This window comes from Dipodomys merriami, unplaced genomic scaffold (genome assembly GCF_024711535.1).
Source record: "Dipodomys merriami isolate MVZ:Mamm:240054 unplaced genomic scaffold, mDipMer1.0.p SCAF_59, whole genome shotgun sequence".
NCBI classification, from domain to species: domain Eukaryota; kingdom Metazoa; phylum Chordata; class Mammalia; order Rodentia; family Heteromyidae; genus Dipodomys; species Dipodomys merriami.
The window spans coordinates 4768220-4795527 of NW_027206168.1; the positions used below are offsets into that span (position 1 = coordinate 4768220).

Genomic DNA, 27308 nt, shown 5'->3' on the forward strand with positions numbered 1-27308 from the left:
ACTCCTCTACTCAAAAACCACCAGTGGTTCCCATTACTTCCAATGTGGAGTAGAAATTCCTCAGACTTTTGGTGCTTTATAAGAAGGATACTGTTAGAGACATACTGGTTTTTCTCTTGTGCCATGTTCTCCTCTTCCCCTGTTGCAGTGTTCTTTCATCTGGAGTGCTTGGCTCCCTCAGTCTTTCTGAGTGTTGAAATCCTTTTACTGTGTCTTCAAAGCTCATGCTGGTATCTTTTGTTGAATGAAGGAAATGTTTCCCCTGTTATTATTTGGCTTTCTCAAATGTCCTTTTAGCTATATCCTCTGCTCTCCCTTCATTACTACCAGGCCTATCTGCTACAGACAGGCCTTGTTTATACTCCCTCTGATACAGAGAGTTTCATACTCATGAGGGCTAAGGATGTTGCTCAGTGGTAGAGTGTATCCTTAGTGTTTATGAGGCCCTGGGTTTGATCTATAACAGCATATCCTCCCTCTGCTTCCTACAAAGTTCCCAACCCCTGCCTCCTTTACCAGCCCAGTGAACAAAGCTCAGTTAAGTTGAATAAAGGCCTTTTCTTCACATTCAGAAATACCACACTTTGGGGCTGGGAAGGTGGCTCAGTGGTAGAGTGCTTGCCTTGCATGCATGAGGCCCTGGGTTCGATTCCTCAGCAGAAAAAGCTGGAAGTGGTGCTGTGGCCCAAGTGGTAGAGCGCTAGCCTTGAGCTGAAGAGCTAAGGGACAGTGCCCAGGCACAGAGTTCAGGCCCCACAACCGGCCCCCCCCCCAAAAAAAACAAAACAAAAAAAACCCCACACTTCTGCTTAGTTTGCAGAGTTACTCTGAACCAAGTATAAATCGTTTTCAGACAGTGTGATATCGAAAAGCTTTTTTTAAAAGAAAATATTAGCAGACCTGAAAACTATGATGCAGTTGTTTTTGCACATTCTTTGGTTTGGAATGTACTGAGGACCTCTTGGCCTAATTTTACGTACTTCTTTTTTTAATAGACTCCCAAGAGAATGTCTCAAGTTTTGGGTACAGCCAAATATTACATGATTTTTGCATCATGCATTCATGTATCCAAGAATGTTTGAAAAGCAAGAAAACAGAAAAGTAAATCTTGTGATTTACAGTAAAATATTTTCTTATTTTTGATTGTTTTAATATTTTTTTTCTTTTTTTTTGGGGGTCCGGTTGTATGGCCTGAACTCTGGGCCTGGGCGCTGTCCTTCAGCTCTTCAGCTCAAGGCTAGTGCTCTACCACTTGAGCCACAACGCCACTTCTGGCTTTTTTCTTTTTGCTTATGTGGTGCTGAGGAATCAAACCAAGGGCCTCAGGCATGCAAGGCAAGCGCTCTACCACTGAGCCAACTTCCCAGCCCTGTTTTAATATTTCTATGTGACAGAGCACATAGCATTACTTCCCAACATTTGAAAATTTTTTTATTAGACATTTAGGTCTGATACTTTGTGCTTTGAATCTTGAGTAAAATTGTTTTGTGTTTAGAATCCTGACAATTTACTTCAGCTGGTAGATTCAGGTGTGCATGAAATTATATTTAAAGTTAAAATATATAGGACCTCAGGTGTTTAACCTGATCGATAGAATATGCTTTCTCACTACAAAAGTAGTATGAATATGTTCTGGAAATTTTGGAGTTCAGAAAAGGCCATACAAATAAAAATAACTGGTAGCTAATTCTGCCACTCCCAGAGATAACCATCTCTACATTTTGGTATGTATTTCTTCCTTTTTTTTTTTTTTTTTTTTGTGCTGGTCCTGGGGCTTGAACTCAGGGCCTGAACACTGATTCTGAGCTTTTTTGCTCAAGGTTAGCACTCTACCATTTGAGCCACAATTCTACTTCTGGCTTTGTGCTGGTTAATTAGAGATGAGAATCTAACAGACTTTCCTGCCTGGGCTGGGTTCAAACTGTGATCCTCAGATCTCAGCCTTCTGAGTAGTTAGGAATATAGGCGAATCATTGGTGTCCAATTCTTTCCTCCGTTTTAAGATAACACAATTATGTTTCTATTTGTACTTTTAAAACATGCTGTATTTTGTTTTCTGGGTACCTTCCCCACTTAAGTCTACTTGAAATATTTTCCCAAAGAAAGCTGTTTAATTGCTTACAGACTTTGCATATGTAAATTTATGTATAGGTTTTACTGTATAAGGTTGAGGGAGACAGCATGGGTAGGTCAGTACCATTAGAAAAAACAGATGTTACACTGTCTGTTTGAACCCAAGGCCTAGTACATCTGAATTAGTGTTCTACCACAAAGGTACATTTCTCACTCGTGATTCCTCTAGGAATCCCTTGCTAGGTGGCCTGAGGGAAAGCACCAGGTAGAAGGAGTGAGGGGAAAGTATGGACCGCAATGTTGTTGGGGTTTCTGGGGCAGCAAGTAAGATCAGGGAATGGCTTAGGACTAGCTAGTTGGGAAAATTCCCATAGGCTTTAGGGTAGAGGGATTCTTTTCTTTCTTTTCTTTTTTTTTTTTTTTTTTTTGGTCAGTTGTGGGGCTTGAACTCTGGGCCTGGGAGCTGTCCCTCAGCTCTTCAGCTCAAGACTAGTGCTTTACCACTTGAGCTATAGTGCCACTTCCGGTTTTCTGGTGGTTTATTGGAGATAAGAGTCTCACGGATTTTCCTGCTCTGGTTGGCTTTGAACCACAATTCTGAGATTTCAGCCTCCTGAGTAGCTAGGATTACAGGTGTGAGCCACCAGTGCCGTACTAAGAGGGATTCTTTTTATGTATGTATGTATATATGTTTGCATGTATGTAGTATCTACTGGTTCCTGGGATGTTTTAGGGCAGGGGCTATAGTGACTTCTCAATGTGAGTTAAATAAAGTAAGTGCTTGGAGGTATGAGTTTGAGGTTGGTTGGTTTACACATGAGAGACATGTTCATAGTAAATGAGTTAATGTCTCTAGGCTTCTGCTAGCTCCAATACCTAGTCACTCCCTAGCTAGCAAGGCTTCCAAGATAACAAACATCATGAAGTGTAGAAAATAACAAACACATGGATGTGGGTATACCTCAGTGGTGGAGTGCTTGGCTGGCATGCACAAGTCCCTGGTGTCCCGTCTTAGCACCATAAAACAAAACAAAACACGAATTAACACACAGAGGATCAAGTTGTTGTTGTTGTTGTTGTTGTTTACTATCATAAAAATTCTCATTAAATGGGTGTGCTCAAGCAGTTAAGTGTTAGCTGAGCAAAAAAGCCTCAAAATAGTGTGAGGCCCTAGTCCCACCAACCCAGTCCCCCAAAACATTAAGTAGTGTTCTAATGTACTATATATAGTTTCTCCCTGTACAAAAATCACTTTTTACCAGGTGCTGGTGGCTCACATCTGTAATCCTAGCTACGCAGGAGGCTGTGCCCAGCTAGAATGGATTCTTATTCCAGTATTATTAGATTATTTATTTAGGGCCTTTCCCCTCATTAGCTTAATATAGACTGTTTGTGTTTTTATCTGAATTTGATAGGAGTAAATGTTTTTGAAAGATATGGAGGAATGAAATCTACTTCCTTGGCTGTCACTGAGTGCTTTTTTGTCTCTATGAACTTGTGTTCTGGATAGATTCATATCTTATGCTATTGGCTTCTGGTTTCTTTTGCTGTGTTCCATAATTAATGTGTTTGTTATGCCATGCTTGAAACTTGGCTCCAGAATATCATATTATTCTCTTATTCTGGCTACTTTTTCCTCTGCTCATCCTCTGAATGTTGGTGTTTTTCACTACATAGTCTTTGGCCCTTTTATGTTACACATTAATTTTAGGTGTTCTGATTAACTCTATGCCTTTAGTTAATTATCTTTATACAATGATAACTCTGAAGCCTCTGACTGAAGACTTTCATGTCCATCTGTCAGCTGCACTCTCTACTTGGATATTCAAAGACAACACATTGGGCATTCTCAACACTGAATTGGATGTGACTTACTTCAGCTCATGTTTAGGCTAAATTCTTCCTCTTGTGTCCCCAGAGCTTGCACTTCATCTGTTAAACACAACCTGATTTATTTACCTATCTTTTTATGAAACTATAATCTTGCTCATGTTTGTATTCTGTGTGCCTGAATTAGTGCGCTCCCCCCCGCCCCCCATAGAGAAGACAATAAATGTTTGGTCATGATTATAAGAAGACAGCATATTAGTGATCATCATGTGTAATGTATGACAAAATACTTCTTCTATATGGTATTTTTTATCTTTCAAGATAGTGTTAGAATCTAACTTAGAAATATATCTATTTTCACATTTCAGGAGCATTTAGACAGCACCCATGGGTCAGTCCATTCCTTAGATGCGGACTTACTTTTACCATCTGGAGATCCATTCAGTAAATTGGACAATGACATGTTTAAAGATGGACTCAGGAGAGCACAGTCTACAGACAGTTTGGGAACCTCAGGCTCATTGCAGTCCAAAGCTTTAGGCTATAACTATAAAGCAAAATCAGCTGGAAACCTGGATGAATCCGATTTTGGACCCCTGGTGGGAGCAGATTCAGTGTCTGAGAACTTTGATACTGCATCCCTCGGATCATTACAGATGCCAAGTGGGTTTATGTTAACCAAAGATCAGGAAAGAGCAATCAAGGCAATGACACCAGAACAAGAGGAGACGGCATCCCTCCTCTCCAGCGTCACCCAGGGTATGGAGAGTGCATATGTATCTCCCAGTGGTTACCGCTTAGTCAGTGAGACAGAATGGAATCTTCTGCAAAAAGAGGTGAGTGATTTTATTGGATTTCTATTGCTTATTTCTTGTCATAAAATTGTTCAGTTGTTTCTCTTGGTTACTCTGAGTAACCCTAGGTAGCTATGAGATTCATTGTTCATTTGGTTGTTAGTGGAGCCCATGCTGGCACGTGTTGCCAGCAAGTAAGTAAGAACACAAATCATCTACCCCTTTGTGGCCTGCTTTGGTTCTTCATGTGATTCTGGTAGAGATGGCAGCTAGCTAGCTAATGGTGTTAAGTGTGAACTTCTCCACCTGAGGTCATGCTGAAGTTGGAGCAACTGCCTGAAGAACATTGCTAAATTAGAGCAAACCAAATTTGGTTTGTTTTGTAGTTTTCTAAAATTTGAGTATATTCCAGGATTCGTACTCATTCATCTTTCCTTTAGTTCTGAAATGCAAATGCTTATGAGCAGTTGATACAGAGTGAGTTTAAGGAGAGGATGGAAAATGGGGAGGGAAAAGAGGCAACCTTTAATGAGGGTAAGAGTATTTGCAAGCTTAAAAGATTAGGAGATAAGAATTCAAGTAAGTATTTGCATAATGCTTTACAGATTACAAAGCCCTTTCACATACCTCATCTCTGAGTTTTATGACCATAATTAGGCAACCAGGGCATGATTGTCTGCAGTTTACCAGTGAGGAAATTGGCTCAGAAAGATTAAGCATTGTTCCAATGTTCCTCTAAGGCCTACTTTAGCACCTAAGTTTTCACTCACTCTGGGATCCTTCTCTTGAAAGAAGCACTTGGTCAATGAATGGGACAGCCTTTTAAGCCTGAAAGAAACTATTCTCTTTGGTTTCATATAAAATTTCTCTCAGAAGGTGCTGCTTAATAGTTTCATACTTATTGTGTAATTGGAGCTAGTGAAATGAGGACTTGGGATATGTTTCTTGTATTCCTTTCCTGTTGATTGAGTAGTATTGATTTTCTTGCTTTGTATTTTCCTCAGACGTGGTGGTAAGTTGTGTCCCTGCTTCTTGTACTAGAGATGACTTTTTAGAATCTGATTGTTATTTTGACTTCTTCTAAGTTCCTGGAGACATTGCTCACTTCATACTGTGCTTTAAATAAGATTGCATGTGTTTGTCAAGTATGTTATATAGCATTATTTTGTTCCGCCTGATAAGAGGTAATTTTGGTGCCCTTCAGGTACATAATGCTGGAAATAAACTTGGTAGACGTTGTGATATGTGTTCCAATTATGAAAAACAGTTACAAGGAATTCAAATTCAGGAGGCTGAAACAAGAGACCAGGTGAGTTTTATTTGGATATGCCAAATTAGTGAGCTGTTGCAGTTTTCATTAGAGGTACAGAATTGTCTTTCTCCCTTTTGCTTTATGAAGCATTTACCATGTTACATTGTGAAATAATCTGTCACAGAGAATGGCAGCTAAATTTCCAGTGGGAGTCCTTTGTGTTCCTCTACTTCCTTAATGTTCCAATACCACACAGGTCAGCTCAGCTCTTAGAGGAACACTGCCTCATCTCCTCTCCTTCCTCTTCTACTCAGTGCCTAAGCATGAAGTCGGCCTGCTCTCTACACAGGGAATCCTTTATGATCTAGAGACTAGGGAGATAAAAGATTGATTGTTGTCTCCAATAGGATACAGATTTTTTTTTTTTTGGGTCCAGTGGTGGGGCCTGGGCACTGTCCCTCAGCTCTTCAGCTCAAGGCTAGCGCTCTACCACTTGAGCCACAGCGCCATTTGAGCCACAGTGCCATTTCCGGCTTTTTTCTTTTTGCTTATGTGGTGCTGAGGAATCGAACCCAGGGCCTCATGCATGCAAGGCTCTACCACTGAGCCACCTTCCCAGCCCCTAGGATACAAACTTAATTGAATGTCATACTAATCAGAATGTGGAATTTTTATTGCTTTTTTTTGTCATAAATTTGTTGGATTGATTAATGTTTACTTGAAGGATCACAGAATACTTTCTTTGGTACATTTGTTATGTTAAGGTTGACAAGTCTTAAGTACTTTGCCAAATATAGTGTTCAATAATTTGGTACATTGATGACGTTTAGTAAATGATGTAGAATTTCACAAGAGTACACTTGTGAAAGCACATACAAGGAAAAGGTAAACTTTTCCATTCAACTTGCTAATTGTGCTTTGATTGCTGTGAAGATTATTGCCTTGGTCTTCAGAAGAACTTTAGGCTGAGTAAAATGACAGTGCAGCAATTTCTAATGTAGTTGGCATGAGTTCCTCCAAAGTTAAGAAAGAAAGTGAGATGGTTAGAAAGTTCATATGACTGGGCATGCTGAATTAAACAATAATGGGAGCAGAAACCCTAAGGAAGATCAGGAGGAACTACTTGAAGAGGGTATAATTGGAGGGGTTTACATTTAACCTTGATGACTTTTGGAGACAGTTTGGTCTTTTATGTAGAAAACTTATTTCCCTATTATAAAATGTATGGTCTTCATGGGGATGTAGATTGGAAGGAGAGGATAAAATATGAGGCCTGTACTAGAGGACCAGTGGAGAAGTAGTTTTCAAATGAGATCATGTATGTGAAAAAATTATTTGCTAACTGTAAAGCCCAGCACAGTTGTTTCTTGAGGTCTCTCTCTCTCTCTCTCTCTCTCTCTCTCTCTCTCTCTCTCTCTCTCTCTCTCTCTCTCTAAATGGACAAGTCTGGGATATTGCTCAGAAAAAAAGATTTTAAATTCTAGCCAGGCACCTGTGGCTCACACCTATAATCCTAGCTACTCAGGAGGCTGTGATCTGAGGATCATGGTTCAAAGCCAGCCCGGGCATGAAACTCTGAGATTCCTATTTCCAATTAACCACCAGAAAACCGGAAGTGGCACTGTGACTCATGTGGTAGAGCGCTAGCCTTGAGCTGAAGAACTGAAGGACAGCGCTCAGGCCCAGAGGTCAAGCCCCATGACCCTCCAACCCCCCAAAAATTCTGAGAGAGAGAGGAGAGAGGAAGAGAGAGAGTGTGTGTGTGTGTGTGTGTGTGCGTGCGTGCGTGCGTGCGTGCGTGCGTGCGTGCGTGCGTGCATGCTGGTCCTAGGGCTTGAACTCAGGGCCTGGGCACTGTCTCTGAGCTTCTTTTGCTCAAGGCTAGCGTTCTACCACTTGAGCCACAGCTCCATTCCTGGAATTTTTTTTTTGTTGTTTATTGAAGAGTCATGGACTTTCCTGCTTGGGCTGACTTTGAACCATGATCCTCAGATCTCAGCCTCTTGAGTAGCTAGGATTACAGGCATGAGCTACTTTTGCCTAGCTCTTGTTTCTTATATTTTAATTTATAAAAGAATTCTGAGGGCTGGGAAGGTGGCTGAGTGGTAGAGTGCTAGCCTTGAACTGAAGAGGTTCAGGCCCTAGGAATGACCAAAAAAAAAAAAAAGGAATTCTGGGCTGGGGATGTTCAGTAGCAGTACATTTGCTTAGCCTGTGTGAGGCTTTAGGTTTAATCCCCATTAACACACACATACCCCTGCTGCTTCCTTCTAACTGATTCTTAAAATTATATAGGTGAAAAAACTGCAGGTGATGCTAAGGCAAGCTAATGACCAGCTGGAGAAGACAATAAAAGATAAACAGGATCTAGAAGACTTTATCAAACAGAGCACTGAGGACTCAAGTCACCAGGTAAATAAATGGCAGTTTAAAAATGGGACCCAGGGGCTAGGAAGGTGGTTCAGTGGTAGAGTACTTGCCTTGTATGCATGAGGCCCTGGGTTCGATTTCTCAGCACCACATAAGCAGAAAAAGCTGGAAGTGGTGCTGTGGCTCAAGTGGTAGAGTGCCAGCCTTGAGCTGAAGAGCTGAGGGACAGCGCCCAGGCCCAGAGTTCAGGCCCCATGACTGACCCCCCCCCCTCCCCCAAAGAAGGACCCATAGTGATGATTAAGTTAGATTTAATAATTCAGACAATATAGTCATGTTTTAACCTGAAGATTTGGCAATTTTCTCTCTGAGATGAGTGCTGGTTGCTTATGCTTTTTTTTTTTTTTTTTTTGTCGGTTATGGGGCTTGAAATCTGGGCTTGGGTGCTGTCCTTCAGCTCAAGGCGAGTGCTCTACCCCTTGAGCCACAGTGCCACTTCCAGTATTCTGGTGATTTATTGGAGATGAGTTTCACAGACTTTCCTGCCCAAGCTGGTTTTGAACAGTGATCTTATCTCAGCCTTCTGAGTAGCTAGGATTACAGGCATGAGCCACTGGCATCTGGCCTCCTTTAAATTTTTTAAGGCACCGAATACATAGGAAAAAACAAGCATATACCAGAACTAACATCTGTGTAGCCACCACTGAGATCAAGTGTTGCCAAGTTTCCTCACCACTCACAGCCCCTTCCTTCCCCGACTGACCACTGTCCTAACACTACAGACTAACATTTGAAAAGAGCCTTCTAGCATGTTTTTTCAGTACTGTTTGATTGTTGTGTGGATGTACCTTTCTGTGGATATACCATAGTTCATCTGTGCTAATGTTAAGGTATGATTTAGTTGTTTCCAGTACTAGAATATTAGGAAAAATATTACTTTGGAAATTTCCTTATAGGAGTGATGAACATGTTTCTTTTAGGAATAGGATGCATAGGTCAGAGTGTTCATCTAGATGTTTGAAATAATTAGTAAGTTAAGCTTTAATAATATAGTAATGCCCAGCAGTTTTCTACAGTGATTACTCCCACCAGCAGTGTATGGGAAGAATCCAAGATCTTGAAAACTTCATTTTGTTAATTATAGTCACTTTGATGTGTGTTTAATAAGTGATTTGTTGCATTGGGCTTCGTTTGTGTTTGAGAATCACTGAAGCTATTTAGCGTGTGTTGGGTCTGGCCTTGTGTGCTAAGCTCAGCTTGTCCTGGCTTATATACAGAAATAGGGATCCCATAATATTTGGCACTTAGGAGTCTTGTTTTTGGCATTGTTGGCAGAAAGTTTTGTCTCCTGTACTGTTACAGCTTCATATCTTAAAATAAAGAAGAAAAGAACAAACACAGGAAACTCAACTCTTGTATTAATATCTTATTCTGGTTTGATTTCTCTCCCAAATCTGTCTTATTTTACTGAAATATGCACATAGTAAAATGCACAGCTCTTGTGTAAAGTTTGGTAAGTTTGACATGTGAGAAATGTTACCAGGCTGATCATCTCCCAGGCAAAGATTCAGATCCTTCGTCAATTCATGTCCTTTCAGGCCAGTAAACACCTTACATCTCATAAGTGGCCACTGTTCTGACTAGACACTGTCTTTTAATTTTAGCTTATTCTTGAACTTTCTTAACATGGAATCGTTATAGCATGCATTTGGTCTCTATGATCATGAAATTCATCTATATTCTCCATATTAGCATTTATTTTTAATGTTTTGAATATTCTTTTACATTAACATACTATTATATAAACTACAGTTGAGACACTTAATTGTGTGTAGCTTTTGGCTGTTGTAAGGGTTCTGGGAATATTTTTTTCACCTGTCTTTTGGTGTACATGTGAGCTTATTTCTTTTAAGTACTTCTGGAAATAATGAGTGGAATTACAAGGTTGCTGCTTAGGCTTATCTTAACTCTGTAGATACTTTCATTGCCAGTATTTCTTCAGATATTTATACATTAGGCCCCCCTGCATCTATGTTATCTTTTAACTTCTTTATTTCTTGTCATTTCATCTTCGTTTTCTTCAAATTTTTTCTTTTACTTTTTTTCAAATTCATCTTATTTATAAACATATCCATTGACTTTTTTTGTGTGTGTGGGGGGTCCGGTCAGCACCTGGGCGCTGTCCCTCAGCTCTTCAGCTCTAGGCTAGTGCTCTACCACTTGAGCCACAGAACCACTTCCGGCTTTTTTCTTTTTTGCTTATGTGCTGCTGAGGAATTGAACCCAGGGCCTCCTGCATGCAAGGCAAGTGCTCTACCACTGAGCCACCTTCCCAGCCCCTCCATTGACTTTTTGTGTGTGTGTGTGTGTGTGTATGTGTGCAGTCTTGGAGTTTGAACTCAGGCTTGTGTGCTATTTCTGAGCTTTTTTTTCCCCCCTTAAGTCTTAGCACTCTACTTGAGCCACAGCTCTACTTTTGGCTTTTTTAGTGGTTCATTGGAGATAAGAGTCTCTTGGACTTTCCTGCCCTGGCTGGCTTTGAATGTCAGTTCTTATATCTCAGCCTCCTGAGTAGCTGAGATCTCAGGGGTAAGCCACCAGTGCCAAGCTAAGGAATTGATTTTTTTTTCCTTCAGTGTATTTTTGCCGTTTGCTTTTCTTTATTACTTCTATTTCTCTGTCAATCCAAATTTTGTCTTTAAATCTTTGAGTAAGACAATTGGATTCGCTGTAGACCTGTTTCTATTGTCTTGTTTCTTTTTATTTTGAATTTCAGTGCTGCATATTTTATATAAAAATGATTGCCATAACATAAAACCTGGGATGATGCCATTTTATGAGAGATGTGATATACAAAATCAAGTTATAGGAACTTGTGAAGATTGGATTATTTTAAATTGTTCCCTTCCTCAAGGGTGTGGCCCTTTGGGGATCCAAACCAACATACAGGATGTTCAGCAGGGGTCCCTTTGTATGGTGCATCCTGGAATCTTCAGTATACCTGTGTAGCTTCTGTGTCCCAGCTGTTTCCTTTTGAAGTAGCAGGGACTTCTAAACAGGTGTTTCACATGCTACACTCTGCTCTCCACATGTCCTCAGCCCCATCCTTTGTTCTTCAGTTCCTTTTTGTTCTTCAATGTCTTTTTACTGTTTTTACTTTTTACTGTTTTTTTATTCAGCTTTCCTAATTCTTAGTATATTGGTTCACAGCACCCAATTTCCCTCTTAGAAACAGATGGGTGAGGAGAGAGAAATATGGCTAAGTACTTTATACACATGTATGAAAATAGAATAATGAATTCTGTCAGAGATTGCTTTAAAAGTGGAGAAGGGGAGATAAGAGAGGAATGGGGTAAATATGATTGAAGTTTTATATATAGGTATTTTATATATAGATACTATATATCACACTGAATCTTCTTGTGCAGCCTCCTGAGTAGCTAGGATTCAAAGCCAGCCAGGGGAAGGAAAGTCAGTGATACTCTTATCTCCAAGAAACCACTCAGAAAACTGGAAGTGGCGCTGTGTCTCAAGTGGTAGAGTACTTGCTTTGAGCTGAAGAGCTGAGGAACAGCGCCCAGGCCCAGAGTTCAAGCCCCATGACTGACCCAAAAAAAAAAAAACATTAAAATTAATTCAAAAGAATTTAGAGTTCAGTGGTGTTAATCATACATAACTAACATTAATTAATAAGGCCGTCTTGGGTGATTGTAGCTAGTTTGGATAAGATTCATTTATCTTTTGAAATGTGTGTTTGTTTTTGGTATAGATAGTTGTTTTTGTTGTTGTTTTTTCTGTTTTGTTTTGTTTTTTTGGGTCTGGTCTTGGGGCCTGAACTCTGGGCCTGGGCACTGTCCCTCAGCTCTTCAGCTCAAGGCTAGCACTCTACCACGTGGGCCACAGCGCCATTTCCGGTTTTTTTCTTTTTGCTTATGTGGTGCTAAGGAATCGAACCCAGGGCCTCATGCATGCAAGGCAAACGCTCTATCATGGAGCCACCTTCCCAGCCCCCTAGATACAGTTTTAACTTTATTGATTTTTTTTTAGCCCCTTAAAAAATATTTATGACTATTAGGTTATATGGGTTCTCATCTGTATAGAGACCAAATAGTGGTATGCTACAACTGTCCACTTGTGGACATAGAGTAATGAGATGGCAGGGCTGGTTTCAGAATAATCAGTTTGGTAATTGTCTTTCATCTGTGTATTTTTATTAAGATCTCTGCACTTGTCTTGAGAGTCCAAGCATCCGAAGTTTTACTTGAAGAATTACAACAAGGCTTTTCTGAGGCAAAGAGAGATGCCCAGGAGCAGATGGTGAGTCTACCTTTAAATACACTTAAGGTGTATTTACATTTGAATTACATATATTTATGTATTTAAATACATATAAATTGTATTGTTATATTTAGACTATTCTATTTTTTTATTGTGAAAATACTGTACAGAGGGGTTACAATTACATGGGCAAGATAATGAGTACATTTCTTATCAAGCATTGTAGCCTCCTCCTTTGTTTCCCCTTCCCATCCCTTCCCATCCTCCCCCCACTCTATTATTTTTTGTTGTTTTAAAATAATCTTTTCTTTTCCTTTGATGATACAGAAGTTTGAACTCAGGGTCTTAAGCTAGTTGGGCTGGTGTGATAACATTGAGCAGGGCTTGGGAAGGTGGCTCAGTGGTAGAGCGCTTGCCTTGCATGCATGAGGCCCTGGGTTCAATTCCTCAGCACCACATAAGCAGAAAAAGCCGGAAGTGGCCCTGTGACTCAAGTGGTAGAGTGCTTGCCTTGAGCTGAAGAGCTGAGGGACAGTGCCCAGGCCCAGAGTTCAGGCCCCATGACCAAAAAAAAAAAAAAGCCAAAAAACACAAAAACCCAAACATTGAGCAGTGATTCCAGGTGAAATAATCATTGAAATAACTATCACCCTGATCAAAGTGGTTACTATTATATTCATTGGGGCACATAGACCATCTATGGCAGACAAGTAGTATACACATTATTCTTTTTTTTTTTTTTTTTTGTCAGTTGTGGGGCTTGAACTCTGGGCCTGGGAGCTGTCCCTCCGCTCTGCAGCTCAAGGAGAGCATTCTACCATTTGAGCTATAGTGCCACTTCTGGTTTTCTGGTGGTTAATTGGAATCAAACCTAGGGCCTTATGCATGCGAGGCAAGCACGCTACCACTGAGCCAGTCCATAATGTTTATTTTTTGAACCAGAAGCCTAACAGAGATCACATATTGCATTTTGTTGTCATATCTTTTATTCTAGAACTTAGCACCATTTGTTGTTGTTTTGAGGCTTTTCCTGTGTAGCACAGGCTGGCATTGAACTTTTTGATCCTCCTGCTTTCAGCTTCTCTGGTGCTGTGATTGATTACAGGTGTATATCACCACCTAATTGCTACATCAGTGTGTGTGTGTGTAGGCTTGAACTCGGCCTGGGTGCTGTGATTGATTACAGGTGTACATCACCACCTAATTGTTCCATCAGCATGCGTGCGTGCGTGCGTGCGTGCGTGCGTGCGTGCGTGCGTGTGTGTGTGTGTGTGTGTGTGTGTGTGTGTGTGTGTGTGCGCACGCGTGCGCACACATGCTTAAACTTAGCCTAGGTGCTGTCCCTGAGCTTTTTCACTCAAGGCTAGTGCTCTACCACTTAGAGCCACAGTGCCATTTCTGGTTTTCATTTTATTTTTTATTGTGAAAATACCGTACAGAGGGGTTACAGTTACATGAGCAAGGTAATAAGTACATTTCTTATCAAGCGTTGTTGCCTCCTCCTCTGTTTTTCCCCTACCATCCCTGCCCTCCCATCTCCACGTCTTCCCCACCCCCCAAAAAAAAAAATTCTGTTTTTCTAGTGGTTGATTGGAGCTAAGAATCTCACAGACTTTCCTACCCCAGCTGGTTTTAAATTGTTTTCTCAGATCTCAGTTTCTTGAGTAGGTAGGATTACATGCATGAGCCACTGGTGCTGGCTTTCCTCCCCCCCCCCCCCCCCCCCCATTTTAAAGTACTGGGGATAGGGATTGAACCCAGGGCTTTGCTGAGCAAATGTTCAACCACTAAAGCCACACCTTTTGTTTTTAAGACAGAATCTTGCTACCGTTTTCCTTGAACTTACGTTCTTCCTGCTTCTGTCTTTTTTTTTTGTCAGTCATGGGGCTTAAACTCTGAGCCTGAATGCTGTCCCTCAGCTCTTCAGCTCAAAGCTAGCGCTCTACCACTTGAGCCACTGTGCCACTTCCGATTTTCTGAGTGGTTTTTTGGAGATAAAGAGTCTCACGGACTTTCCTGCCAGGGCTTGCTTTGAAACCTCAATCAGTTCTTAGATCTCAGCCTCCTTAGTAGCTGGGATTACAGGTGTGAGCCTGCTCCTGTCTTCTAAGGACCTAGGGTTATGGGTATTTATCACCATATCTACACGATTGAACTTTTTTTTTTTTTGGTCCGGTCCTGGGGCCTGAACTCTGGGCCTGGGCGCTGTCCCTCAGCTCTTCAGCTCCAGGCTAGTGCTCTACCACTTGAGCTACAGCACTACTTCTGTCTTTTTTTCTTTTTGCTTATGTGGTGCCAAGGAATCGAACCCAGGGCCTCATGAATGCAAGGCAAGTGCTCTACCACTGAGCCACCTTCCCAGCCCCTCAATTGAACATTTAATAGTACAGACCAATTGTGTTGAAGAATGTTTTATGTCAGTTGTCTTACAGATTTTTTTTTTTTTTTGCTTGTTTCCTCATGGTTCAACCTAGGTCAGACATTTTGGCAATACTACATTTCATGTACTATATACATGAATTGCTGGGAAAGTCATATCATAAGGCCCCAGAATGATCAGTGATTCCATCATTCCAAAATTGAACTTCTGTTTATATTACCAATTAGATACATGGTTAACAACTTTTGTTTTTGTGTTATAACAGATTTGCACTTTTTGTTGTTTTCTTTTCTTTTTTGGTGCCAGTCTGGGGTTTGAAATCTGGCTGGTGAGCTATCCCTGAGCATTTTTGCTCAAGGCTAGTACTCTACCATAGAGCAACAGCTCTACTTCCAATTTTTTGGTAGTTACTTGGAAATAAGAGTTCCATGGACTTTCATGCCCAGGCTGGTTTCAAATTGTGATCCTTAGATTTCGGCCTCCTGAGTAGCTAAGCTTATAGGTATGAGCAATTGGCGCCCAGTTGTACTTTTCTCTTTTGATTACCTTTTCTGAATATGCAGTCTGATTTATAAATCAAAAACTAAGGGTATAAATACTCAAACTGCACTTCTTCTACCTGTCTTTGTACCCTGTTTCCATTCCATGCATAATTAATGGAATTTGGTTTTGGCTTGTCCTTTTGTTTTTCCTTTTATAAAAATAAGCACCTCCCTCTCATCCCTAAAAGGAAGAAGCAGAAATTTACATACATGTTCTTTCCCTTTTTTCATATACAAAAGGTAATGGATACTAATATTTTGTTGTAGAATTGAAAGTGATCATAAAGCACAGGTGACCCTAGCTTGAAACAAAAAGGACAGGGGCTGGGAAGGTGGTTCAGTGGTAGAGCGCTTGCCTTGCATGCCTGAGGCCCTGGGTTCAATTCCTCAGCACCACATAAGCAAAACAAAGAAAAAAGCCACAAGTGGCGCTGTGGCTCAAGTGGTAGAGCACTAGCCTTGAGCTGAAAAGCTGAGGGTGAGGACAGCGCCCAGGCCCAGAGTTCAGGCCCCATGACTGGACCCCCCCCAAAAAAAGGGACAGCAGTGGAATCTAACTAAACTTTGTACTTACTTTGTGTTTTAGAATGTAGCTTCACCTCCCCCGAAAAATGTTCTGTAGCCCTCTTCATAGCTTCTCCCTTAATTAAGTGCCACTTTGTTCTTTCATTGCTCACTACCTGTGTTTTTTCTGTTTTTGATTTTGGCAATACTGTTAGGGCTTCATGATTGCTAGGCAGGTGTTCTATCATTTAAGCCAGAATTTTACTTTTTGCCCAGGCCACCTTACAATACAGTCCTTCTATCCATGACTTCCATATAGCTGCAGTGACAATTGTGAACAGCCATTCCTGGCTTGTTTGTTGAGAATGTGTCTCATTAAAGACCAGTCTTTTTACTTGAGGAAGCTTTGAACTGAGATCCTCCTGATCTCTGCCTTCTGAGTCACTGGATTATACGTGTGAATCACTGAGACAAGAAAATATCTAGCCTTTGTGTTAGTATTTTATGACAGTGGAGGGAAGTTTTTGGTTTACTTACCTTTCTCTTCTACTGAACCCTGAGCTTCTCCAGGACAAAATTTACCTTTAGTCTCTGTATTTCCCATGGGCAGATAACTAGCAACCATAGAGTTGGATGGGTATGTATGTGTGCCCATACACTAATGAGTTAGTATTACAAATAGGCACAAATCTGTTGGGCACTGGTGGCTCACAACTGTAATCCTAGCTATTCAGGAGGGTAAAATCTGACATTAGAAGCTAGTCCAGGCAGGAAAACTTGTGAGACTCATATCTCCGATTAACCACCAAAAAAGCCAGAAGTGGAGCTGTGACTCAAGTAGTAGAGCCGTAGCCTTGAGCATAAAAGCTCAGGGACAGTATCCAGGTCCTGAGTTCAAGCTCAAAGATGAGCACCCCCCCCCCCAAAAAAAAAAAAAAAAAAGAAATCACTTTACAACATTTTAGCTCAAATTAACTGAAATAACTTACATTAAGAGAAAATATGAACTAGCTAAAATTATTTTATAGCAAATAAAAAAATAGGAGCATTTTAAGAATAAGCATATCAAGTGCCATGTGAACTGAGCATAGATCCTCCTGCAGCATGAGGGCTGCTGGCCATTCACAATGATTCTGGGTGGGCTAGAGCAATGTCCATGTAATAGGAGATGAAGATGCTGCTTTGTTTCCTATACTGAGAATCAAAAAAGTTCTGAGCTGCTTTTGAACAAGGCTCACAACTTTATAATGGACCCCTCCATATGCACAGCATCATTTGGTCTGGCCTTGTGTTTCTCTGGCATGGCTACCACCAGACCTGATTGACTTTTTGCCTGTGGTTGGTATCTGTTTCCATTCCAGGCTGTGCTGATGCAGTCACGGGAACAGGTTTCAGAGGAGCTGATGAGGTTACAGAAGGACAACGACAGCCTTCAAGGAAAGCATAGCTTGCATATGTCGCTACAGCAAGCAGAAGACTTCATCCTCCCGGACACTGTGGAGGTAATGTGTGGCCTGCATACCCAGAACAATTCAGCCCTTCAAACTGTGACATCAAGTATATTTTAATATAGTCTCAGATAAGCTCAATTACTACCACAATTCTTGTATTTTTGAGACAGTCCAGGCTGGTCTTGATCCTCCTGCTTCAGCCTCCCATGTGCAGCACTGGCAAATTTAGAATACTTTTATCACTTCAAACCTTAACCTCAAACCTTATCACTCTCAACCTGGGCCAGCTATTGATCCATCTTCTCTATAGATGTTCCTGTTCTAGACTTTAATGTGAATGGACTCTTGGTTTGTGGTTTTAGTTAACTTAGTGTGGGCTTTTTTTTTTTTTTTTTGTCAATTGTAGGGCTTGAACTGGGTGCTGTCCCTGATCTCTTTTGTTCAAGGCTAACATTTAACCATTTAGAGCCACCACTTCCAGTTTTCTGGTGGTTAACTGGAGATAAGAGTCTCACAGGGACTTTCATGCCTGGGCTGGCTTTGAACTATAATGCTCAGATCTCAGCCTCCTGAATAGTTAGGAGTACAGACCTGAGCCACCGGTATCCAGCTTGTGTTTTCAACAATTGTCCATGTAGCAAGTATCAGCATTTCATCCATTCTCTTGCCTGAATAATAATCCATTGTGTGGATATTTGTTTATTCACCCGATAGACATTTGGGTTGTTTATACTTTGCGAATATTATGAATAATGTTACCATAAACATCCATGTGTAGGATTTGGTATTGATGTTTCCATTTCCTTTGGGTTCTGGTAAATGTGCAGCCATCAGGCTGTTGCTACAGCTTGGCTTAATACTACTTTACCTTCCTATAAGCAAGAAGTATGTGAGGCTCAGCTTTCTATATCTTTGTCAATTCCTGCCAGTTCACTTGTGGGCTTCAACCGTCCTAGTGAGTTTCTCCAGATTCAAGGTCTGTGAGTCATCTGTGCAGGGCCAGATTGAGAGCTTGCTGGAAAATAAACACAGATCACCAGGCTGTATGTTTCTGATATTTTTTTGTGTGTCTAGAATTAAAAGCTTATACCATCTTTCTGTCTGTAGTAATGGATACTTTTAGTCACTTATATTCTTTTGTTGGTTGAACCTGGCCTTCATAATTGTTTGTACAGATTTCTAAATCTTTCCACATGTAAAAAAAAGTTATTTTTAAGGCTTAAACTCATGACCTGGGCACTGTCCCTGAGCTTCTTTTACTCAAGATTTGCACTCTGCCACTTGAGCCACAGTGCCACTTGTGGCCTTTTCTGTTTATGTGATACTGAGGAATCGAACCTAGGGTTCATGCATGCTAGGCAAGCACTCTACCACTAAGCCACATTCCCAGCCAGCAGATAATTTTTATACTCTTGGAGGTCACACTAGCTCTTAGGTTTATCTATTTTGTCTTTGTGTAAGCTGTTGTTCATAGCAAATCTCATATTGTAGGTGATGTTTTAACTCTACAGCTTATGCAACAGTTTGAGGAAAAAATACACAGTTCACAGCCTACAGTTTGGGCTGGAAATGTCTTATTTCTGAAACACACTGGTTAACATAGCATGGCATATTCCTTTGAAGACTACTTTAGAGCCGGGCGCTGGTGGCTCACGCCTGTAATCCTAGCTACTCAGGAGGCTGAGATCTGAGGATCGCGGTTCAAAGCCAGCCCGGGCAGGAGAGACCATGAGACTCCGATCTCCAATAAACCACCAGAAAACCAGAAGTGGCGCTGTAGCTCAAGTGGTAGAGCGCTCGCCTTGAGCTGAAGAGCTGAGGGACAGCACCCAGGCCCAGAGTTCAAGCCCCACAACCGACAAAAAAAAAAGACTAGGAAAAGTGAAAAGTCTTCATTTTGGAGGCTGGGAAGTGGCTTAGTGTAGAGTGCTTGCCTAACATGCATGAAGCCCTGGGTTCGATTCCTCAGCACCGCATAAACTGAAAAAGCCGGAAGTGGCACTGTGGCTCAAGTGGTAGAGTGCTAATCTTGAGCAAAAATAAGCTCAGGGATAGTGCTCAGGCCCTGAGTTCAAGCCCCAGGACTGGCAAAAAAAAAAAAAAAAAAAGTCTTCATTTTTGAGCCATATGAAAGGACATATGAAGTCCTGATTGTGGACACTCTAGTTTCTTTCACACTCACAAATCCAGTAACTTTTTCTTGAATCCAGGTACTCCGGGAACTGGTGTTAAAATATCGTGAGAACATCATTCATGTTCGGACCGCAGCAGACCACATGGAAGAGAAGCTGAAGGCTGAAATACTGTTCCTAAAAGAGCAAATTCAAGCAGAACAGTGTTTAAAAGAAAACCTTGAAGAAACTCTGCAGCTAGAAATAGAAAATTGCAAGGAGGAAATAGGTGAAGATAAAAGTGATCTGGTGGTTTAGCATTAGAGTCAGTGTAACTTTTCTGATTGTAAGAACTAACACATAATCATAGAGGTAGAAAAAGAAAAGTCTAACAAACAATAAGTACAGACATGTTCTGACATCCAATAAGTAGAAGCAAAAAACCAAAAACACCTTGTTCTTTTAAGAACTGTGGCAGTTACTAACCATCGGTTCAGTGCTAGAGCCCATGTCACCATGATTAGATGGAGCATTTCCTTTCATAGCATTGGTGTATGACAGCTTAGATACATATCCTTGATGTGTCCATTCGTGTGCACTTCATTCCTACCTCAGCTTGATTGTCACAGTGGTTCATTGTAGATAACTTTGACAAAGGACCCTTCCCCTATGTTCTATATATAGAATCCTTTGGGGTTATTTTAAGGAAAAATATTAATGCAGAACAATAAATGTTTGCTAATGTTTGTCCTCTTTTTCTTTCTTTAGCTTCCATCTCTAGTCTAAAAGCTGAATTGGAAAGAATAAAAGTAGAAAAAGGACAGGTGAGTCAATCAAAAGTTTAAAATAGCAACTGGTTATTTACTGAATCCTGTGCTAGCAGCAAGAAGTAAAAGAGAGCTTACACGCTGCCTTTAAGAAACTTCTCTAGAGAAGTATAGTGACAGAAAACTTTACCTTAAGCCTGCCATGTCAGGCCATGTGGTGATGGGTGGGGAGGGAGAGAAGTGAGGTGTGTTTGGGGATACAGGGAAGACAAAGATGTGACTGTAGCCTGGAGTTTGTAACGTAGTGGGAAACAAGCTCATGGGATGACCTGAAGTATGCTTCCATCTATGTACAGAAATCCATACAGAACTTAATACAGTGTTCCCTTTCTGGCTTCAAGTCCTCTTGTAGATAGTGTTGAAAGCATAGATGATCTGCTTCTGCTCCATGGCCTCACTGATCCTTGACTCAATGACCTTTGCCACGAACCCTGTTCCCCATGCTTCTGGCTGTACCTTACTCCTCTGATAGCTCACTCCAACCTCCCATTGTTTAACTCTAGTATTTGTACTTCCTGCTCTTACTCCTGACAGGCCTCAGTATCTCTTTCATGTCCCTGCACTTCTATTTCTTTGGGGCTTTGCTTTCTTTCTAAGTTACATCTTACATGACACCTACCTCTTTAGCTTATCTCCCATCCACGCTCTCAAGCCTCTTGACTGTTTGTCTTTCTGCTGCCCTCACTCAACTATTTCCTAACACTAGCTTACATTTCAGCTGCTCCTGCCACCAGAATTGGTGACATTACAGGTCCTTGCTGTCACATGGCCTGCTGTGCCTGCCAGCCCTTCATCTGTCCTGAGTTGTTGCTTCTGTTCCTCATGGTGGCTCTTTAACCAGTCACTGTCACTTAGCCCAGTCACTGTAGTCACCAGGCAGGGGCACCTGCAGTTCCAGGCTCCTCCATTTTCTATTTTTGTTTCTTGGAAGACAGTGACAATCAGTTTCTTGCCCTAGTGTGTTATTGCATAATGTTTGACTGAATCCCTTCCATCTTATCCAGTATCTCTTCAGTTTCTGGCCATAAATGTCTTTAATCTTTCCTATTAGCACAGGGAAAAAGGTAAGCCAGATCTAGTAGTGTACACCTATAATCCCAGCATTTAGAAGGCAGTGATTGGGAAGATTGTGGCCCAAGGCCAGCGTGGGCAAAAAGTTAGTAGTAAGATTTCATCTCAACCAATCTATCTGGCAAAGCAGTGTGGATTTATAACCCCAAATACCTGGGGAAACCATAGGCAAGAGGATCATAGTGGTTGGCTTTAGGCAGAAACAAGAGACTGTATCCCAAAAGACCTTAAAGCAAAAATAGGATGGGAGCTTGGCTCCAATAGTTGATTGCCTGCCTAGTGAATACTAGACCTTGGAAGTTCAAATCCCAGCAGTATAGCAAGAAAAAGAAAACTCATCACTGTGCCAAATGCATTCTTATGCATGCCACCCATTCCCTCTTTTAAAAATACTTCTCAGCCAGGTGCCAGTTACTTAAACCTGTAGTCCTAGCTATTCAGGAGCTGAGATCTAAGGATTGTAGTTTGAAGCCAGCCCAGTCAAGAAAGTCCATGGGACTCTTATCTCTAATTAACTACGAAAGAAGCTGGAAGCAGAGATGTGGCTCAAGTTGGTAGAGTGGCTAGTCTTGAGCAAAAAGCCCATGTACAGCAGCTAGGCCCTGAGTTCAAGCCCCAGGACCAGCACACACACAAAAAGCTAACAGTAACAAAAACAAAAAACATCTTCTCTTTATTACTTTTTCCCTCTATAAAATTGTTACCTCTATACAGCAGTACTTCCCACCTTCTCTGACAGAATCAAATGTTCACATGCCATATTTTCTTGTGTCTGTTTCTTCAGGTTTCTGTCTCCAGGCTTTAGGATTAGAATGCAGTAGGTATTTAATAAATGGTGAATGACAGATCAGGTCTAGAAGAACAAGTAGAATCCACACATTAAAGTGTGAGTATTCCAAGCAGTCAGGTGTCAGGTCTCAGAGGCCTGAGTCTGTACTAATGCACCAAGCTGCATGGAGGCTTTGCTAGCCATGTGCTGTATCCTGTAGGCTGTGACTTTCAGCTTTGTCCCTTTTAATTTCACAGTTGGAATCCACATTAAGAGAGAAGTCTCAACAGCTTGAGAGTCTTCAGGAGATAAAGGTCAATTTGGAAGAACAGTTAAAGAAAGAGACTGCAGCCAAGGTGATTTATTGTGTTTGATCCTTTAAACAAAAGTGGGGAGGGCAATAGAAGAAGTAACATTGATCAAGGTGTGTTGTACTTGGAAACTGATTTATTGAATTGAAATCCCTTTGTATAACTACTTAAGAACAATGATAATAAAGAGGAAGGCTAAGAATATAGAATTTCATTTTATTTATTAAAACCAGAACCAAACCAACATTGCTGCTTTGAAGTGTCACCTTTTAGTAGAGACTAATAGCTTACAAAGTTAAAATGAATTGGTCTTACTAGATTTGAGTTAAACCTCTAACTCTGCAGGTTCTGGAGGCTTGTGTCAGAGGCCTCACTCGCTTTAGGTCATAATAAGAGCTATTGCACCACGACTGTCAATGCCCAGTTAGAAACTCTGCTTTAATGTCATTCTGGAAGTGGAGCTGTGGCTCAGAGAGCCCTAGCTTTGAGCAGAAAAGCTCAAACAAACAGTGCCCGGGCCTTGAGTTTAAGCCCCACTACCAACAAACAATATAAAAATAAAATGTCATTTCACCAATGTATCAAATTATAAGTAAGAATACATTGAGCCAGAACTACTGTTTTGATTAGTCCGGTAAAAACAAAAGCACAGTGGCGATTTACTTTTGGGGGATGTTGCCATAAGCCAAGTGCAGAAAGGCCAGGTTCGTGCTGTTCAGTGGCTGCTGGGTTTTAGAAAAGCTCCCTCCCACATATCCCATGGGAAGGCAGAAGATATGTCCCCCTCACTGGGGCCTGTTGACTGAAAACCTTCCTGGCTGATGCTTGACTGTGGAAATCCCCCAAGTTGCTGTCTGTTGCTGTGACAGCTACTGATCAGTAGCTGTGCTTTTATGATTAAGCAGTCACCGGCTGCTGCGGGAGCATCGCTTGTTCTAGCTTTCATACCCACTTCATTTCTGGAGTTAGAGAAAAGCAGCCTAGCCAAAAGTGCCAGCCCAAAACTTGTACTCTTGTCCTGGAGAGATGAGTGGGACATGGAAGTATTGCCACTCAGCTCTTCTGGTAACTAAAAGTTCCTAAAATTACTTAGGAACTCTAGTTTTAGGAATTCTAGGCTCTTTAGCATTAATCCTCACTCAAACTTTGGTTTTTTTAGGTTGCTGTTGAACAACTAATGTTTGAAGAGAAGAACAAAGCTCAGAGATTACAGACAGAATTAGATGTCAGCGAACAGGTCCAGAGAGATTTTGTAAAGCTTTCTCAAACACTTCAGGTGAGGCATTTGGGGAACCACTCTGGCCCTTAGGAAGAGAACCTTATCTATCCTCTCTCTCTTGAACGTGGACCAGCTAGAGGTCTGGTGGCTTGCAGCCCTGCCTTCAACCCCCAATGATTGCCTAGTTCTTCAAACCAGGAACCTGCTCTGTTCTGTACACTTGACCACTTTCTCTGTACCTTTCCAATTTTCCTTAAAAACTGTTAGCTAGCATTTTAGATTGTTTTTTAACTGCTCCAGGTGTCTGCCTGCAATGTGGTACTCCCTCTAGAATTCCTTGTCTCCCTTCTCAACTCCCTTTCTTTCAAAGCCCAGTGTAGGTGTGTCCTTTGCATGCCATTGGGTCACGGGCTTCCTCTCCCACACTCCTGTGATGCTCTGGAAATAGCCACTCATATTTGCTAGACTGTGGTTAAACTTTGTCAGCTTGTTGCTGCCCAACTGAACTGTGACTCCCCCCCCCCCCCCCCCTTGGGGCTTGAACTCAGGGCCTGGGCGCTGTCCTTGAACTTTTGCTCAAGGCTAGCAACTCTACCATTTGAGCTACAGTGCCACTTCTGGCCTTTTCTGTGTATGTGGTACTGAGGAATCGAACCCAGGGCCTCATGCATGCTAGGCAAGCACTCTACCACTAAGCCACATTCCCAGCCCTGAACCATGGTTTCTTGAGGGTGAGGAGTGAGGTCTTGTTCAAATCCCAGTAATTCCAGCAAGTGAGGCAGCCTTGGAGACTCATTTTTTTCCTGCTGCTTCCTTCTTCAAAGTGACTACACTGTGAATTAATCTGCTTCTCAGGTATGTGGGGGCCACACCCACTAACCTTCCCATTGTTTTTCCAGGTGCAGTTAGAGCGGATCAGGCAAGCAGACTCCTTGGAGAGAATCCGGGCAATTCTGAATGACACCAAACTGACAGACATTAACCAGCTTCCTGAGACATGACACCCTGACGCAGGATTCTAGTCTGCACTTTGGGTTTTTAACTCATCCTTAGAACATTAATTATTAACTCTTAATGAAGCAGAAGTCACAAAAAAAAAAAAGGACTGGAGAAGTGCTCATTTCTAGTGGGAGAAAACTGTACAGCACAGGAACAGCCAACACACTTCCAACGGAACACTAACAGGATTCTGCACTTGATCTCAACAGGCATGGGATCAGCTCTGGTGATAGAAGTGCTGTGTCCTTACCTGCTTTCTTCAGTATAGCTCTCTGGAACACATTTCCCTGTCCTAAAGGAACTTCCCAGTAGTGTTTGGAATGACCTTTTCTGTTTATAGATACCAGGAGAGAGAAGTTTCTTTTTCTGTTGTCTAGAGCTCATCAGTAGCTGTGTTCAGCTAGCAGAGGTGTAGTGTGCTGTATGAATATTTTATATTAAAATACAAAGTGAGAGCAGGCCATTGGCTATTGACTGTATTTCCCTCACCCTGTGAATTTTCTTTATACTATTTTATCTTACTTCGGAAGACCTTAAATGCTACTGAAACTTGCCTAAGAAACCATAAGACTATGGCAAACCAGACCACTTCAAGAACAAAATTAAGGGATTTGTAAACTTGGCAGAGGCCAAATCTATTGGGAGTTTAAGGAAAAGCACAAGAAACTGTTTGGAAGCACTTTTTTTCTGCACATCTGGATAATCTTTGTGGGCCAGCTGGCACCAGGGTGAAGCTGAATGGCACCATCTACTCCATTTTGAAGTGTTTTAGTTTAGTTATTGGATCAGTGAAAAAAATGTTAAAACAAGCTATCTCTGACAACATCTAGTAATACATTTATAAACCTGCTTATCTTCAGCTTTAATCAAAGGGCATGGATGCGGTTTCAAAAGTGTCACAAAATGGTGATGAGGTTTGACAGATCTATTTTTTAAAACTATAATTTAGATCTGGAGTATTAAGTGATAGCACTTAGGATGAAGTTGGGGAAAACAGGAAAATATGATTTGTTTGTAAATCTCCTCTTTTACCAAGAGGTGAGATGCCTTGTCTGGGTGGACAAAGCCTGAGCAAGACAGGCTGTCTCCCACAGCTTGATAGAGTGCAGAAGCAAGGGGAACGGACTGACTTCACTGCTTACTGCTGCAGTGCTGTCCCAACGCAGCTATTATGTTTAATTCATTATAGAGATGGCTCAAAAGCAAAAAATGTTTTTTCAAGAAGTGTTTATGATTATGCTGCATAACAGTGGGTCCCTAAAGAAATCTAATAGGAATTAGTGAACTGATTTTTGTTCACTTAAAGCCACCATCAATTTACAAGTAGACTTTGTTACAAATGAAGTCATTACGAATTTGCCCTAAAGACCTTTACTTGTTTTCTTCCATAGAACAAATGAAAAGGATTATATTACTTCATCCCAAGGCCTATTTTTATAGTCTTACATTCATGACTATGAATTTAAAAGTATCAATTATAGAAATAGTGCTAAAAGCTTGCCATGCATGAAACTATTTTAATGGTTTAAAAGTCTCTGTATAACAAAGTACTACTTGGTTTAAAGGGAAAATATAGTTACAAGGAATTTTATTATAAAATGTGATTAAATTATGTAGGTATAAGACTACTCCCATGAATAGGCCCCATACTAATTTGTTTTAATTATTAAAAATGAGCATTATCAATCACAATGGGTAATTCATAATCTTTCTGAAGTATCCAGGTAAACTGTCCTGTTGAGACTGAGCACCTTACAGACACTGCTCTGAAAGATGAGTACTGGGCCAATGGAATACTGTAGACTGTGGCCGATGAAAACTTGAAATCCATGCAACAGAATGATACCGAGGAAAGCCTAAACAAACGCTCTAGGTTTAAACAACCTATTTCTGGGATGAGAACACTGTGACACTATGCAGATAAGAAACAATTCTGTAAACTTGAGTGTTTTTTTGCATAAATGGGATCTGCACTATGAACATCAAAGTTCATCAAAAAGATCAGTTAGGCTTCAAGTGTTCCTATGCTTATATTCCGTCTGTACACCTGTTCTCGCATGTCTAAACTGACTTACCTCTTACCTGTAACACACCTTACCATATGGCTTTTAATTGGCAGTCACGCAGCCATTTCTCCACAGGTGCAGTCTTGCCTTTCAGAGCTCATAATGGCAGGCATATAAAGATGACCTAAAGCTGAGGACAAAACCACTCATATACTACATACCAAGCTATTTTCTTTTTCCCTTTTAGGTATTAAAACTTGCACTGGGCGCGCACTCAGTAGACACAGAGCACAGCCAAACTTAGCTCTGAAAGGTAAACAGTGCCTGTGAGGAAGTGAGCCAGCAGTGGCCCTGCAGTTGTGGATTTGGAGCACACTGCAGCTGTAACCATTTGTTGATGGTACGGAAGGTGAACCCTTAAGAAGAAAGTGTTCAAATTAAAAGAGCTGCTGCCGAGTAGATTGTGTGGCCTTTTCCTTTGAATCTAAGGGTTCTGACTCCCTTCAGTCATATTTCTAGTG

At 41.2% G+C, this 27308-nt stretch overlaps 1 protein-coding gene across 3 annotated transcripts in view; it reads left to right on the forward strand.

The window, feature by feature from the left end:
* The window catches only part of Rabep1 (rabaptin, RAB GTPase binding effector protein 1), a 95221-nt gene extending 67978 nt beyond the window's left edge, over positions 1 to 27243 (forward strand). For all 3 annotated transcript variants that reach the window (XM_070001690.1, XM_070001691.1, XM_070001692.1), the window contains 10 exons: positions 4272 to 4739; positions 5902 to 6006; positions 8245 to 8361; positions 12538 to 12636; positions 17385 to 17525; positions 19685 to 19874; positions 20354 to 20409; positions 22510 to 22608; positions 23723 to 23839; positions 24682 to 27243. In XM_070001690.1, the coding sequence (XP_069857791.1) occupies positions 4272 to 4739; positions 5902 to 6006; positions 8245 to 8361; positions 12538 to 12636; positions 17385 to 17525; positions 19685 to 19874; positions 20354 to 20409; positions 22510 to 22608; positions 23723 to 23839; positions 24682 to 24783 (1494 nt within the window). In that variant the 3' untranslated portion in view covers positions 24784 to 27243. The remainder of the gene's footprint in view (positions 1 to 4271; positions 4740 to 5901; positions 6007 to 8244; positions 8362 to 12537; positions 12637 to 17384; positions 17526 to 19684; positions 19875 to 20353; positions 20410 to 22509; positions 22609 to 23722; positions 23840 to 24681) is intronic.
* The last annotated feature ends 65 nt before the right edge of the window (positions 27244 to 27308 follow it).